The sequence below is a fragment of the Globicephala melas genome, chromosome 2 (assembly GCF_963455315.2).
Source record: "Globicephala melas chromosome 2, mGloMel1.2, whole genome shotgun sequence".
In the NCBI taxonomy this organism is placed as follows: domain Eukaryota; kingdom Metazoa; phylum Chordata; class Mammalia; order Artiodactyla; family Delphinidae; genus Globicephala; species Globicephala melas.
The window spans coordinates 71,158,984-71,173,053 of NC_083315.2; the positions used below are offsets into that span (position 1 = coordinate 71,158,984).

Genomic DNA, 14,070 nt, shown 5'->3' on the forward strand with positions numbered 1-14,070 from the left:
GAGCAACTAAGCCCGTGCGCTACAACTACTGAGCCTGCGCTCTACAGCCCGCGAACCACAACTACTGAGCCCCACCGCCTAGAGCCGGTGCTCTGCAACAAGAGAAGCCACTGCAATGAGAAGCCTACGCACCGCAACGAAGAGTAGCCCCTGCTCGCCGCAACTAGAGAAAGCCCACGTGCAGCAGAAGACTAAATGCAGCCAAAAAAACAACAACAAAAAAAATATATTAATTAATTAACAAATTTGTGCCCATCTGAGAGACAGGAAATGCTATCTCCTTATTGATTTTGCATTCTGGATTGCTTATGAGGCTGAATATTTTTCCCTGTCTTTAGAAGTCAGTTGAATTTCCTCTTCTCTCAAGTGCCTATCTGTTATCTTGATCTTTTTTGCTTAGAAGGTCTTATTTCCTTTTTCATATTTTCTGGACATTAATTTATTCTTGGTAGTATGCACTGCAAATATACAAGTTTCTTCTTTCATTCTGGGGCCTCACTCTTCATTTGGTAATGCCTTTTGCCTAGTATTTTAACTTGCATTAAGGCAAGTTCATCAACCTTTAGAACTCTTAACATCACCCTACATCAATAATGGAGTGTTTTAATTACTCTAGCTCTCTAAGAAATTGGGATAATTGTGTGAGTCCTCTATATATTTTCACACAAATACACATACACACACATATTTTAATTTTTCACAGTCCTACAGGTGAATACCATGGTTGTCTGGATCTAGGTGGTAATAAGCTGCCTTTATGTATTGATTTTTCTTCCAGAGACTTTCCTTTCTATTAATAGTTCTAATTAGTTTCTTCATAGATTGAGTGAATTATCTATGTAGATAAACCTATCACCTACAACTAATGACAGTTTCATTTTTCTAACCCTGAAATCATTTTTTTCTTTCCTTATTGTGTAATTTACTTATTATTTAATATCTGCCTCTCTGAACTAGAATATAAGTTCCATGAGGGCAGGAATGTTTGACTGTGTTTTACACTGCTGTACCCCTAATGTCTAGTGCCTACAGGTAGAAAGACATGTAATAAATTATTTATTGAACAATGAATTTTGCATTCCTGGAGAAACCAGTTACAAATTGCAGTTATGTATAAACACATGTCATGCTGGACTTTATTAATTTACAAATTTTAGGGAAGGCATCTATATTGAGTTTAAAAGTGTTACATGGTCTGTATACAATTTTGCTATCTTAATTCTGCTAGCTCCAAGTTAAGGTGACCAGTTTGGAGGTTTTCTTTTTTTTTTTTCCTCTTTCTGTTCTCTGAAATAACCTGAGCCTACTTTTTGTTTTGTTGTTTTTCCATTGGTATATTTTAAACCGCTAAGACTATTTCTTTCAAGATCATAGATCCATCCAGATTTTCTAAGTATCCATTTTTGTCTAGATTTTAAATATTTTGGCTTCAAGTTTTCATTTCATTCTCTTATGATGTTTAAAATCCCTATCTGAAGTTCTGTCCCCATTACTAATAATGTTTATTTTTGCCTTTTTCTTCTTTTGTTTCACTTGATCAAACTTCCCAGAAATTTACATATTTTATTAATTTTTTCAAAGAAGCAGCGTTGGGTGTTGCTGATTCTATGATTTCTATTTCATTACTTTCTCTTGACTAAAACATTTTCTTTCTTCTATTTTGATCTTGTTTTACTTATCACTCCCTGAGGGAAGTATGTTAAATTATTCCACTAAAAGCATGTATCTGGAATTCTCCTTGTAATACTGCCTGTTTTTCCTTTCTATATTTTAAGGTAATGTTAGATGCATACAGGCTCACACCCTGGCGAATTAGCCTTCTATCTTCATAACAACCTTCTTTGTCTCTACTTATGCTTTGTTTGCCTTACAGTCTATTTTTTGTGACACTGCGTATAGCTTCTCTAGCTTTGATTTAACCAGTTTCTTGGTACACCATTTTATGCCTTTAAACTTTCCTGTGTTCTTAAACTTTAAGTATGTCTTATAGAAATACTATAGAGCTGAACTTTTAAAAAATTTCATCCAATGAGAACCTCTGTCTATTAACTGGTAAGTTTGATTTACTTATATTTGCTATGATGCCTAAGATATTTAGAAGTATTTCTCAGATCTTATTTTGTACATTCTATTTACTGTACTTTTTCTGGCTTTGTTTCTGTAAACCACCTTGTACAACTCCTACTGTATTGGCCAAGTTGTTGGTATCACTTCTCCATTACCACCCCGCTCCCCATGACACACACACACACACACACACACACAATCTGGTTTGGAAGTTCTACGATCTATTTCTATTCTTTTAGGCTAGCAATATTTGCCCAACATTTTATTATGAAAAAAATCTCAAACTCACAAAAGTTTAAAAGAATTATAGAGTGAACATTCTATACCCATCACCTAGAGCTATCTAAAATTTTATCACATATACTTGATTTAAGGTCTAAAGTTTATCAGTGTATCTAATATTCTTTGATACAATAAGCCATAGAAGGCTTTGATCACTTCTTTTAAAAGTGAAGTATAGTCGATTTATTAAATTATGTAAATTTCAGGTATACGACAGAGTACACCTTAAAATTTTTAAGTTTACAATTTTTAAAGATTGTACTCCATTTACAGTTATTATTAAAGACTGGCTATGTTCCCTGTGCTGTACCATATATCCTTGTAGCTTATTTATTACACACATAGTATCAATAGTTTGTACCTCTTAATCCCCTACCCCATCTTGACTCTGATCACTTTGTAAAGTTTTCTACCAGATTTTTAAAGGGCCTGAAGTTAGTCATTATTTTAATAGGTTTCATTGTTGTTGTTGTTTTAAGAGCTAATTCTTTAGATTTACCTTCTATTTTGCCAAATTCTTCTGTCAACATTGCTTCTTACACTATATTATTGCCACATTTCTTGAAACAATTCACAGTAGTCCCCAAAGCCTGCAACTTTTGGAATCCTAAATAGATTCCAACCATCCTGCTTTCAAAGTATAGTTAAAGGTTAGACCTTGTTGAAATTACAGGCACGTGTTGGCTCTCCAAAATAACAATTCCATATGCTTATCGCCAAGTAGACTGTAGCCTCAAAAACAGCAAAGAATTAATCTACAATATCCCTTGTATCTTCCCTACACCTGGCACAACAGAGCACACATATGAAGTCCTCAGTGAGGTACCACATGGCATGCTTTCTGCAAGCATTTTCTGAACACAGGAGAGCATAAAGAATACATATGGTTACTAGATTGTGTTGGTTATACTTTATGCTCCCATCAAATGATAAAATCTCCCTCCCTGGGACTCTTTGGAGATGACCTGAAGAAAAGTGTCATGTATGTAAAGCACATCAGATAGGATTTGGGACAACTGGCTGTTTCCTGGCTTCCAGCTTCCCTGGTTCCGTTCTTTATTTCTGTTCCTATCTCTCTTGCACTTATTTTCCCCACCTACAGAGCAGATGGGGGACACTAAATAATCCTTAAATCCCTGAAAACTCTGAAAATCTTTTAGTCTCTGCTTTAAATTTTTCTAAATAAAGACCTTTACTAAGGTGGTACTGAGTATAGAAATCATTAAAGGGTCTAAAGAAAGGTGAAAAAAATTCTCATAAAAAGGTCCGTAGCAACTACCGTATGATCTAGCAATCCCAGTCCTCGGTGTATATCCAAAGAACTTGAAATCACTGTCTTGAAGAAATAACTGCACACCCATGTTCACTGCACCGTTATTCACAATAGCCAAGATATGGAAACAACTTAAATGTCCTTTGATGGATGAACAGATGAAGAAAATGTGTGGCAGATACATACAATGGAATATCATTTTGCCATAAGACAAAAGGAAACCCTGCCATTTGTGACAACACAGTTGAACCTGGAGGGCTATATGCTAAGTGACATAAGCCAGACAGAGAATGACCAATCTATATGGTCTCACTTACATGCAGAATTTTTTTTTTTAAGCCATTTTCACAGAAACAGAAAATAGAATGGTGGTTTCCAGGGTCAAGGTAGGGGAGAGGTGAAAAGGGTAATGTAGGTCAACGAGTACGAATGTTTTAATTCTAAGAAGAATAAGAATCTAACATACAGCACGGGACTATAGTTAATAATATGGTATCGTGTACTTAAAAATTGCCAAGTAGTTAAGCATTCTGACCACACACACACACACACACACACACATTAACTATGTACGGTGACGGATGTGTTATTTTGATCTTACTAATCGTTCTATATGTATACATATATCAAATCATCAAGCAGTATACTTTAAAAATACATTAATTGTAGTTGTCAATTATTCCCAATTATTCGTCAATAAAGTTTTTTTTAAAAAGGTCCGTAGTATGCTGACTTTGAGCACAAGTGCTGAACAAGTTTTCAAAAAATTAAAAGAAATAGAGTCATTAAACATACTTCCATGTACCTCACCCTTAAGCTATGTGACTAAAATCTCTGCCTGGCTTTATCTTCAACCAGACTCTGTGGCAAAGTCCAACTTTTTTTTTTTTTCCCTCAAATGAATTGTTCAAAGCCAATAGTATATATGAAAGCTAGACGGAGAAAAACAAAGGCTGGCAGACACAGCCCAGCCACAGTCACCAGGGACAGCCCAGGGATATTATCGCTGAACAGTCTCAGACTATCCAACATACAATCAGGGAAATGTGACCTTGCTGTTTTAATTAAGAGGAGACGAATACCCTCAGGAAGTTCTACCTGTCGTGTACGTGCAATAATATACACAATTAAACATCTACATGAAATGAAAATCCCTCATTACCTAGACTAGATTTGGTCTAATTAAAGAGAAAATCAAATTCATATGGAAAAATAATTGCTACCAGGCACAATAAGCTTGTTTTAATCTGGAATCTGAGTGAGGATACACATACACTAGGGGCATGAGCTCCATACCATAATCTCAGAAACAAGAAAACTGAACAATTGCTTAACCTTGACGGCCTCACATTAAGAGAAGGAACATCTTTAATGGAGTGTAGGTGTGCAGCATTCGATAGCGCATAAATCGCAGGAGACATTGTAAGAGCAATACCAGTGCTCTCACGCTGTCTGTAATCCCTACACAAGCAGTCGGTGGTGTAACAGTATTCGCTGTGATGTAGTTGTCACACCAGTGACATAGCAAAGAGACCAAAGAACCTTGCGATCACATTTTAAAGTACTTTCTTAATCTTGCTGCATATTGGGAGACCAGTGAAAGAGGCAACTTTGCCCTCCAAGTAGGAATCTGTTTGTAAATCCCAGTGTAAGGAGTCAGAAGCTACCTGCAGAAAAATTCTATGTCACTGTGAACAAGCCACATCTCCTCTCTCTGCTTCTTCTTCCACATCTGTAGCTTAAAATATACTGCTTTCTCAATTCACAAGGGGGCCCTGGGAATTATCTGTCCAAAAGCTCTAAAGAAAAGGCATGAATGAAATGACCATGGTAGCCTCATTTTGGGCACCCAGTGAATGGCTACATGTGGATCACCTTCTCATCAGGGCCAGACAGGCTCACAGTTACAAAAGCCTGAAACTAAACATTGTATTTTAAAAATTCTGGTTCATAAATCTTCTCTTCATTTTCTCCTATTCTTCATCAGTCACTCAAAGAAACAAACAAAATATGTTTCCTCCCTCCAGGGCTTAATAATTCTTGGTGTTATCAATTTCCATGGCCATAATCCACAGGTTTATGACACAAAATGTATCTGAGGGACCAACTGGGAGGTTAGAATGTGGCAAGGTGAAACTAGTAAAAGCTTGTGTGCATGTGGTTTTCTGAAAGGCATCTGGGGTGTCAGGACAGACAAAGGCAAGCTTCCGTGACTCCTGCAGGAAGGAAGCCAGACCAACTGGGTAGAAGTGGCCCTGAGGAACACTTGGCCATATGACCTGTTTGGAGAACACAGAACAAAGTCAATGACAGGACCTGCTCAGAGCCAGTCTCAGTCTCAAGGTCACTGTACAGAATACTGTAGGACAAAGCACCACTTTAGAAAGGCTCCCCAGGATTCATTAACACAAGGGTAGAGGTTTTTTTTAGTAACAACTCAGTTTAGACCCAACAGCGTGCAGCCCAGGCATTCTCTGCCACTAGGAGAGAAGTCAGATTTCCTTTTTACCTTAGGGCACATGCTGGTCCCAACTATTTTCCACCAAAGTGAAAGTGAGGTCAAGGGCCAAATAAGCATTTTATTCTCTCCTCTCAACACACCCAGACACAATACAACAGATGACCTACTCTATGCATCTCACGTCGGCATATTCTACAGAAAAGCTGATGCCCACCCACCCCAGCTGGCATTCCTGTCAGGTCCCCACTACATGCACTCTAGGTGAGAGCATGGTATTGACCAGGTTAAGACTTTCTGCAGTGATTTTTTTTTGGCTCAGCCAAATGTCTCATCTGATCTAAGAAACAGCAGAAGAGAGAAAAGAAAAGGGGGGAAAAACAGATAAAGGAAAGAAATGTTATATAGACAAAATCCTTGGAAAGCCCAGACCAAACAGAGGGGAAAATGAACTCTGACGAACAGCAGCCTCCGTATGGCTGGGCTTGTCTGCTGGGCATTTCTAGGAAAACCAACCCTAAGGCCCACATTCGGAGGAGCCATGACGAATCCGGAGGGTTAGCTTTCTCTCGAATCCATAAGTATTGAGCCACAAAAATTACCCCCATCATTTTATAAAAGAGAACCAAAGACCAGATGGAAGAGTAGAGCCAGTACTAATGTACGCACCACACTTGCAGAGCAATGAAGATTTCATAAGATTATAGTAAATAATGTGAAGCTCTCTCTTTTATACTCTGTTGTAATATTGGAGGCTTAAAAAGATATTAAACATGACAAAATTTGGTCCCATTCCCATAGGAATATCCCAAGGAGCAGGGGTTTCAGAAGATGGGGGAAGTGAGTTTCTCAAGTCCAGAAATACCCTGGACAACACCTTGGAGGGATGCCACAGACCCTCTGGTCCAGTGGAAACCACATCCTGCCCGAACACTGGAGCAAGTCATCTTCAGTCATCCCAGCCCTGAATTTCCAGGCCCCTTGCTTTCCCCGAGGCTCACAAATTTCATCATAGATTGAATCGAGTAAAAGCTAACAATCTCACAATTTACTGAAACCAGGCTGTACACACATTGCATAGCTAGCTCAAATATAAACAGTGAAGAGAAAAGAAGGCAAAAAAGAAAAACAAAAGGTCATTTACTCTAAGAATCCAGGCTTGTGTTTATGTTCCACATGAGGTCCAAACTGAATCTGGGCTTGAAATCCACCAAACTCACAAGCTTTCTCGAAGGAGACAGGGTGGGAGCCATTCAGGATATCATCCCGAGCCTGCAACACAAGAGGAAGCAAAAAGCATCAGGAGCTTGGAAGGAACAACACATTCTCTCCATTGCCATGTTCCTGCATCCCAGCGTACCCACCCTGTGGAACAAGGGGAAACATGCCAGCCAAGCCAGAGTGAGGCATTCAAGACACTGTGGGTGATCATAGCACAGCAGAATTAAGGCAGGGACTTCCCTGATGGCGCAATGGTTAAGAATCCGTCTGCCAGTGCAGGGGACACAGGTTCAATCCCTGGTCCAAGAAGATCCCACATGCTGCAGAGTAACCGATCCTGCAAGCCACAACTACTGGAGCCCGCGTGCCTAGAGCCGGTGCTCCGCAACAAGAGAAGTCACTGCAATGAGTGGTCCACGCACCGCAACGAAGAGTAGCCCCCACTCGCCGCAACTACAGAAAGCCTGTGCACAGCAATGAAGACCCAACACAGCCAAAAATAAATAAATAAATTTATTTATTTAAACAAACAAAAAATGAATGAAGGCAAAGGGAAAACAAGTCCTTGCCCCAAACTGCCTATAGATGGAAGGCATCAGCAATGCCCAGTATATTAAAACTGAAGCTTGAGTGTAATCTAGGGAGGTCGAAGTGATCATGAAAAATACAGAGGCAAAGGGAAATCCTTGTATAATGACCAGATTCATAGAGGGGGAAACAGAAATGCAATATATTTTTTATGACCCTAAATGATAAAGCTAACAAAAAAATCATCTAGAAGTAAAATCAACCCAATCCCCATCCCAAAATATATAGAGAGAACAGACAAGAACTCAATACTGCAGACATCTGGGGGAAATGATCAGCAAATGCACAGTCCTGGAATCAGGAACCCACTGCACCTGAAGCCCTGAAGTTCCCATTTCCTGACCCCTCACTGCTGTTGCTATTTATTCCTTTTCTTTGTCTTTCCTTTCTCCAGTTAAATGACTCCTAGAGCACTCTCAGATGGACACTCTAACCTATGGCCCTGAGCCTTAAACCAACAACCATTTTCTTATTGCCCTGATCTCTCCCTCCCTTCTGGCCTCCCAGCCTATCTCCTCCCAGCCCTCCTTCCATCCACTAACTCAGGGGTCAGCAAACTTTTCCTGTAAAAGACCAGAGAGTGAATAATCTACACCTCTGGGCCATGTGGTGTCTGTCCCAACTACTGAACTCTGCTGTTGGAACATGACAGCTGCCATGGACAACACGTAGACAATTATGTGATACAGAAGGGGATTTACCAACGTGCAATACATAAATGAATGAGATGTGGTTTCAATAAAACTTTATTTATAAACACAGGTGACGCTGTGGCTGCATTTTGCTGACCCCCCCCCCCATTATTTCTATAAGCTGATAGGCAGATAAATAAAAGGAGAGGAAAGGGAAAGGAAGAATGAAAGAAGTGAGAGTGAGAGTGAGAGAGAGACAGAGACAGAGACAGAGAGACAGAGAGACAGAGGGAGGAAGATGTTTTCCTTGAGCCAAAAGAAACCTTTGGGACTGTCTAGTGCAAAGCCCACATCTTACATACTGGGTAACTGCAACTCAGATAATTTGAATGACTCGCCTGAGTTTAAACAATTAGTTAATGGTAAAAACATAAAAGGTTACTGAGAGAGTAGTATCTTTCAGTTAATAAGAAGTACTGATTTTCTGACCAATAACCATCCTTGTACTCTAGATGCGAGGTACGAAAGCTGTAGTGCGTGTGAAGTGATGAGCCAGGTAAGTGTGTGAAGCCAAGCAGAGAGGCAGTAGTCGCCATGAGGACCCCACCTGGGAGGCAAACAAAGGCCCACCTCTGGATGGCCAGCTCACAGTGGACACCAACCTGTACCACAACCCAATCCGACTGGAAAGTGCGTGTCACAGACACGGCGAGAGCCGGAGCCCAGCTCCTGCCCACCACGAGCCACAGCCAGAGCTTCCGGAAAGCTCACCAACCTCAGCGTCTGAGTATTCAATACTGTACCTGAACATAGAGCAAGTTCAGCTGCACGGGGTCTCTCGAGTCCACATTCTGATCAGAGTAAAAGAACTTCCGTCTAAGCAGCAACGTTTCATTTTCATCTACTCCTTGTTCTCTGAACGTTCGGCTGTGATCCAGCCAATTTACTGCAACACAAGATGACATATGAAAGAACTGTGTCGATTCTTCCTCTTAGTTCAAGGGGATTAACCCAAACAGCAGTGTGACGCAGACGTGGATTTCTAGGATGCTGATATCCATTTATAGTTACTTCTTAGATTAGATCTGAGCTTTTTAACTTTGCAAAGTAACTGCACATGTACCACATGACACATGAAAAAGCAAATGAGGGAGAAATCCGCAGCAATTCCTCACTTAGTAAAGCCCCAGAATGAATCCATGTGCCTTCCTTGGGGTGGTGGGATAAGGAAAACAGTGCTTTATGCCAAGACAGTCAAGTTTGCATTTCCTTTTAAGTCAAGGCTGGTCTTTAGTCTGATCAGGTGAAATAATTTATAAACTCTAAGCATAATGAGTTACTACCTCTGATCTTAAGTAGAAAAGAGGAGGAAAATGAAAGTAATTGGGGCAAGGAGAGGACAGGCCATTAAGGGGTCGGGGAGGGTAGAACCTTGCCCATGGCACACCTGGCATCTCACTCATTTAGAAAACACTTCCCTGATACCTAGGTGCAAAGGGATGGATCACTCCTCTGCACTTCCCACAGCTCTCATTCCTACGCTCCTCCCCGGGCCTAACACACACATTGTGAGCAAGTATTTATTAGAAGCCTCAACTTTGGCACAGGGAATGTGTTGGATGGACCTCATCTCCCACAGTACCTGGAAGAGCAACATGCACAGTATAAAAATCCTCAGGATTTGTCTACTAAGGTCTCATTTGGAAAGAAGTATGCGACTGTAAATCAAATGAGGCGAGAGAGAAAGAGAGAATGGAGAAAGGGTCAGAGGAAATGAAAACCCCACGGAAGATCAATAAACCTAATGCCAAGGATGACATCTTCCCAATGCAGCACTGAGAGAAAGAACAGTGAAGGGAAGAGGCTGGGACGGTCTGAGTGAAATGTGCATGAAGTAAGATCCTTGGGGGTGGGGTGGTGTCAGGCGGTCAGGTGCACAAAGCACAGGTCTGGGGGACACATGGGGTATATATACTGGCTTTTCTGTATATTATTAGCTCTGTAGCCATAGAAAAGGACCTTCCTACGATAGAATTATATTACTGTTTCATAACCCCTAAGGAAATAATGGATCTAAGTAATGATCATCAATGGCTGTTAACACCACAAAAAAGGAAACAACCAAATTCAACTTCCTAATGGAAGTACACAACACCACATAGGAGTCTTTATTTTTAAACACACATACATACACACACACACACACACACACACACACACACACACACACACACCTGATCAAGCCTCCAGATCTCAGGAGTTAAAAGGGACAGATGAACATGTTACATGACACCACAGGTCATCTAACAAAATCCAGGATGTAGAAACTTCTATACAAGTAACAATCTGGTTTCTTCCCCTCAAAAATTATAAGGCAAAAATAAAACAGATGGAGGGAAACTCTTGAGACTAAAAGAGTTAAACAACCTATCATCCAATCTTATTTGGACCTTCATTTAAACAAACTGTTACAAAAAAATTCTTTAGACAGCAATGGAGAAGATGGGAACACAATGTGTATATTTCACCTTAAGAGATTACTTTTGAGATATGAAATGGTATTATCATCCCTTTTTTTTTTTTCCCCTTAAGGGTCTATATCTTTTAGTGACACAGGCCAACATGTTTGTAGATGAAATAAAACAAAGGCACAACCACACACTCCTGTCCTGGGTCATACAGACGATGGGAGAGGAGTGAGGCTTGGCTGACCATGTGCCCGCATTACACCTCCTCTTCAGACACTCACGGTCATCATCCGTGTGAAGCTTGGCCTTCAACTTCTCCATCTTCCTCTCGTCTCGTAACAGCGTCCTGTCTTTTTTTAATGTACCCGTTCCTTCTTCTTTCTTTTCTTCAATTGTTTCTTGGATTAAAGAGTATTCTTCATAGTTTGTAATTCCTAAAATTATCAATTAGGTTATTATAATGGTCAGTGATTACATTGCTATCAACTCCTTTCATCCTGGGGCCTATAATACTCCAAGGAGTCCCTGGGGGCAAAAGATAGGAAAGAAGCCTTGCCAAGATGAAGGTCAGGGTCACCCAGGGAGCACACATCAAGGAACTGGCCACAAAGGAGGATCTTTGGCTAGTTAAGTCACACTCAAATGTCACGTTCAAGTCTCCTGACTAAGTTTTGAGTAATAAGAACAAAGTAGAGATCATACAGAGGAAGGCAAGACAATGTCAAGCAAGCAGTGTCTGAAGGAGCTGGGCTTCCTTTACATGATGAGGAAACTAAGACAGGCAAGGCCACTTTCTGAAGGTATTCAAGAGGCTTCACATAGAAAGGAGAGACAGACTTGTTCTGAGGAGACTAACAGAAGCTAGGAGGAAAAAAGATGCCTAAGAATTGTACAGGCTGTCCCCACGAGTCTTCAGGAGAGATCCTGGGTATCAGTGATGCTGACACAGAATCACAGCCGTGGGCAGGAGACTGAATTATATGGTTTTGAAACATTACTTTCAATTGAAAACTCCTATTGTTTTTGAAATAAAAGCTCTCACTTGTGACTCAGTGAGAAGTTCAAGTGTTGACAACACCAGTGAGTGGGTTTGCAAATCAGGAAAATGAACACACTCTCTTGGGACTGGGCCAAAGTCAATGTGTTACAATATATTCAAAATTGCCTAGATACCCAAAGGGGGTGGAAAAAAAGAAGAGGCATATTATTAAAAACAAAACAAAATCCAGAAGCTCTGCATGTGTACCCTTACCTATCCTGCTGCAAATAGTAACCAGGAGCTCCCCAACAGTCTTGGAATCATCCACCATCACTGTTTTCACAGATCCATCCAGCATCCGAATTTTCTGAGGTCTCTGTTTTTTTTTATATTCCAAAATATCCTACAGCAAAATCATACAAACATCTCACACTGCGTGGGAAATGAGGTAATAAACTTGGACACTTTTCTTTAAAAAATTACTTTTCCCGAGCACCCTCTGATTTCCTCCTTCTAAGTTTTCATGAGATTTTGGCCACTAATACAGAATCTCCAGTGTGATAAACTGCTTTCATAAAGTTTTCTTTAAACTCTGATAGTAAAATTGCACCTCAAAAAGTCCTACTTATAGTTCAGAGTTACTGAAAACTAACCTCTGTAAAGTGAAAGTAGCATATGTCCTCCTGAAAGGCTGAGAACGGTCTGCTGTAATGAGAATTAGCAGAGGAAAATTCCTACTTGTTTTTTAAAAAGTTTGTAGTGTGCTTCTTCAATGACCTCTTACATAGTTATAAGCAATTTTTAATATATATGTCATGAAGGACATAAGTAATACCCCCATAATTCTTCACAGTAGTGGTGTATCACAGTAAAAGTGGTTTTCTGCCAATAATGGCAAGACCAAACAGGCGTAATAAGTTTGAGAGTTATGTCTAAATAAGAGACTCTCCTTTTACTACACTTCTTAAAAAGAGAACTATGGGAGGGAAAATTAATGGCAACTCATACTTTGCTCCTGCTTATGGAGTACTCACCAATCCGATGTGTCTATTCCGTAAACCAAAACCCGATATATTTCAGGGGTTAAGCTAATATTGTGTTAGTTTCAGGTGTACAGCAAAGTGATTCAGTGTTTATATATATATATATATATATATATATATATAAGATTATTTTCCATTATAGGCTGTTACAAGATACTGAATATAGTTCCCTGTTAACACTTTTTTATTCATTATTTTTTTCCTACTTCCATAACACAATTTTTTATTGTTACTGTTATTAAACTCATATCTAATGTGAACTTTTTATAAAAGCAAAACACTGATTAATATTTAATTTCTGGCTACCTTTAGGATTATATTTTTGTTCTCTCTCTATGCTTACTTTCTATCACCAGTCACCAGGGTACTTCCTACATACTTACAGGAAGATGCTATGTTTCTAACTACCAAGTCCAACAATGGTATGTAGAAACAGCTTAAAATCATTACCTCATGCTGCTTTAATTACTTTGTGGAGTTTCAAGAATTTGGACTTCTGATATTTTCTATCACTAACCTGGACGGCCTTTACGAAGTATATTACATCAAAACTATTAATAAAGTGCCCTTGTGGGCTTCCCTGGTGGTGCAGTGGTTGAGAGTCCGCCTGCCGATGCAGGGGACACGGGTTCGTGCCCCGGTCCGGGAAGATCCCACATGCCGCAAAGCGGCTGGGCCCGTGAGCCATGGCCGCTGAGCCTGCGCGTCCGGAGCCTGTGCTCCGTAACGGGAGAGGCCGCAACACTGAGAGGCCCACGTACCGCAAAAAAAAAAAAAAAAGAATGAAGTGCCCTTGAATCAAAATAGTTGTTGAATCTCTCTTTTTCTTTGAAGCATAATCATGTTAGCTTCTATGGAAGGCCTAGGGACAAAGTGATGAAAAAAATAAAAAAAAGATCAACAGCATACCCCATTTCGCAACATGTAGTAATCCAGTGTTCTGCCTGCTTCCAGCCAAATTCCTTTCCTGGGGTCTTCATCTGAGAGAAACAGCCCATAGTCAGAAGCTGGAGGGAAAACAGAAAGAAAAATAAAAAACAAAGTGATGATGACGCCATC

At 40.0% G+C, this 14,070-nt stretch overlaps 1 protein-coding gene across 3 annotated transcripts in view; it reads right to left on the reverse strand.

Annotated features, from left to right (window-relative positions):
• Nucleotides 1-14,070, reverse strand: part of TLN2 (talin 2) — a 446,754-nt gene that overhangs the window by 183,885 nt on the left and 248,799 nt on the right. For all 3 annotated transcript variants that reach the window (XM_060294173.1, XM_060294172.1, XM_030878890.2), the window contains exons 5-9: nt 13,921-14,018; nt 12,242-12,371; nt 11,271-11,423; nt 9,325-9,467; nt 7,225-7,352 (exon numbers count right to left, since the gene is read on the reverse strand). In XM_060294173.1, coding sequence (XP_060150156.1) covers nt 7,225-7,352; nt 9,325-9,467; nt 11,271-11,423; nt 12,242-12,371; nt 13,921-14,018 — 652 coding nt within the window. The remainder of the gene's footprint in view (nt 1-7,224; nt 7,353-9,324; nt 9,468-11,270; nt 11,424-12,241; nt 12,372-13,920; nt 14,019-14,070) is intronic.